The 1,962-nt window shown below is 43.1% G+C and overlaps 1 protein-coding gene across 1 annotated transcript; it reads left to right on the top strand.

Moving 5' to 3' along the window:
• Positions 1-412: 412 nt before the first annotated feature.
• Positions 413-1,288, top strand: LOC116255186 (pentatricopeptide repeat-containing protein At3g56550-like). The gene has a single exon (XM_031630971.1). The coding sequence runs from the start codon at positions 413-415 to the stop codon at positions 1,286-1,288; it is 876 nt and encodes a 291-aa protein (XP_031486831.1).
• Positions 1,289-1,962: the final 674 nt, after the last annotated feature.

Raw genomic sequence — 1,962 nt, forward strand, 5'->3', positions numbered from 1 at the left:
CCAGAGCCCATCCCTCCCGTTGGAAGCAGTTTTTAATTACAACAGAATGGTGGGAGCCTCTTTCTCTCTCGATTAGTACACCTTCTCCTTGGTGCTCAAGGCCTGCACTAGAGCTGGCCTGCTGCAGAAGTGCAAGGAGGTCCATGCGTCGATTAGGAAACGCGGGTTCTCCACGGACGTCATCGTGCCGACGAATATGCTCCATGCTTATGCAGGAAACTCTTTAATGCAGTGTTGCCGCCAACTGTTCGACGAAATGCCTTGGAGAGAGTCGTTTGCTGGAATGCCATGCTGGCTTGCTATTCACAGGCCGTGCTTCACGGGGAAACGTTGCAGACTTACGCAGAGATGCTGGATGCTGGAGTTGCTATCGACGAATTTACAATAGTCAGCTTACTTTCTTCATGCGCCCATGTTTGGTGCTTTGGAGCTTGGCGAGCAGATTGATTGGTTTGCTCGAAGAAATGGGTTTCTTGATAACATTTATGTTGGCAATGCCTTGATCGACATGTATGCAAAATGTGGGTGCATTGGAGGAGCTAGCCATGTTTTTGAAGGCATGCAACACCGGGATGCCTATACATGGAATACACTGATTGTTGGTTTGGGTACCCATGGCTGTGGTGACAAGGCGATTGCAGTTTTTCAGCACATGCGTGCTGCTGGATTCAAACCTAATTCCATTTCCTTCCTTGGGGTGTTTTGTGGATGCAGCCACCAAGGTCTAGTTAAGGAAGGGGAAGAGTGCTTCATGAGAATGAGCAGTGAATTTTGTTTGCAGCCTGATATTAAGCATTATGGGTGTATGGTGGATCTCTATGGCCGTACAGGCGAACTTGAAAAGGCATTTGAGATGGCTCAAGAGATCCCAGCTGGTGCTGTTGCTGATGCTGATGCAATAATATGGCAGACTCTGCTTGGTGCCTGCAGGATTCACAAAAGTTTGAAATATGGTGAAATTGCAATGCAGAATCTAATGCAATTGGGTGAACATAATGCAGGGGACTGTTTTCTTCTTGCTGGAATCTACGCTGATAACGGTAATACCCAGGGAGTGGCTAAGATGAGGAAGATGGTTAAAGACCAGGGGATCAGAACAAAACCTGGATGGAGTTGGATCGAAGCTGATGGTGGTGTTCACAAGTTTGTTGTAGGGGATCATTCACACCCAAGTTCGAAGGAGATTCATGAGAAAGTAAGAGAGATCATGTGCAGAGTAGGATACAGTGAACAATCTTCTGAGCCAATGTTTATGGTGGACTCGGAAGAGGAATGCATTGGGAACTAGGGAAATTATCATCTCAGTGAGATGTTAGCCATTGCTTTTGGTTTGTTAAGGACACCAGGTGGTGTGACGCTTCGGATAGTAAAAAATTGGAGGGTATGCAGGGACTGTCATGCTAAGACCAAACTCGTCTCAAGGGTTTACAACAGAGAAATAATAGTTAGGGACAGGGTCAGATTTCATCATTTTGAAACTGGACTTTGTTCCTATAAAGTTTATTGGTAAAATGCTTACAAATTTTGCATGTAAAATTGTTACTTGTTAGCCATGGCTAAAGATACATATTGATGAATTGATTTGCTAAGAAGCGCAAAAGTTGGGATGGATTTTCAAACACGGTAACAAAGGGATGAGTGCGTCAAATTAGTTAAGATGTCTGAATTTGAAAATATCCATTGGAGAAAGCATGTGCAAAGAATTCTCATCCCTGCCTTGTGGTTGAAGAATCCATTCTTACAGTGGTTTGAGATTTTGTGATAAATGCTATTTTTTTTTTTAACCAGGACTAGTTCATCTACATGAGAAAATACGTTAATATTATTTAAAATATAATTGCAGGTTTCTTTCTTTTCAAGAAGTTGCCATTTTGTTAGAAAAGGAACTCCACTTTCACCTTAAAAATTAGAACACAAGAAGACCGACATAGATTCAACAATATCAATGGCCTTACCACCCAC

Source organism: Nymphaea colorata, chromosome 5, assembly GCF_008831285.2.
Source record: "Nymphaea colorata isolate Beijing-Zhang1983 chromosome 5, ASM883128v2, whole genome shotgun sequence".
Lineage (NCBI taxonomy): Eukaryota > Viridiplantae > Streptophyta > Magnoliopsida > Nymphaeales > Nymphaeaceae > Nymphaea > Nymphaea colorata.

Coding starts and splice junctions, on each gene's coding strand:
- LOC116255186 (XM_031630971.1), top strand. CDS start 413: ATGTTTGGTGCTTTGGAGCTTGGCGAGCAGATTGATTGGTTTGCTCGA.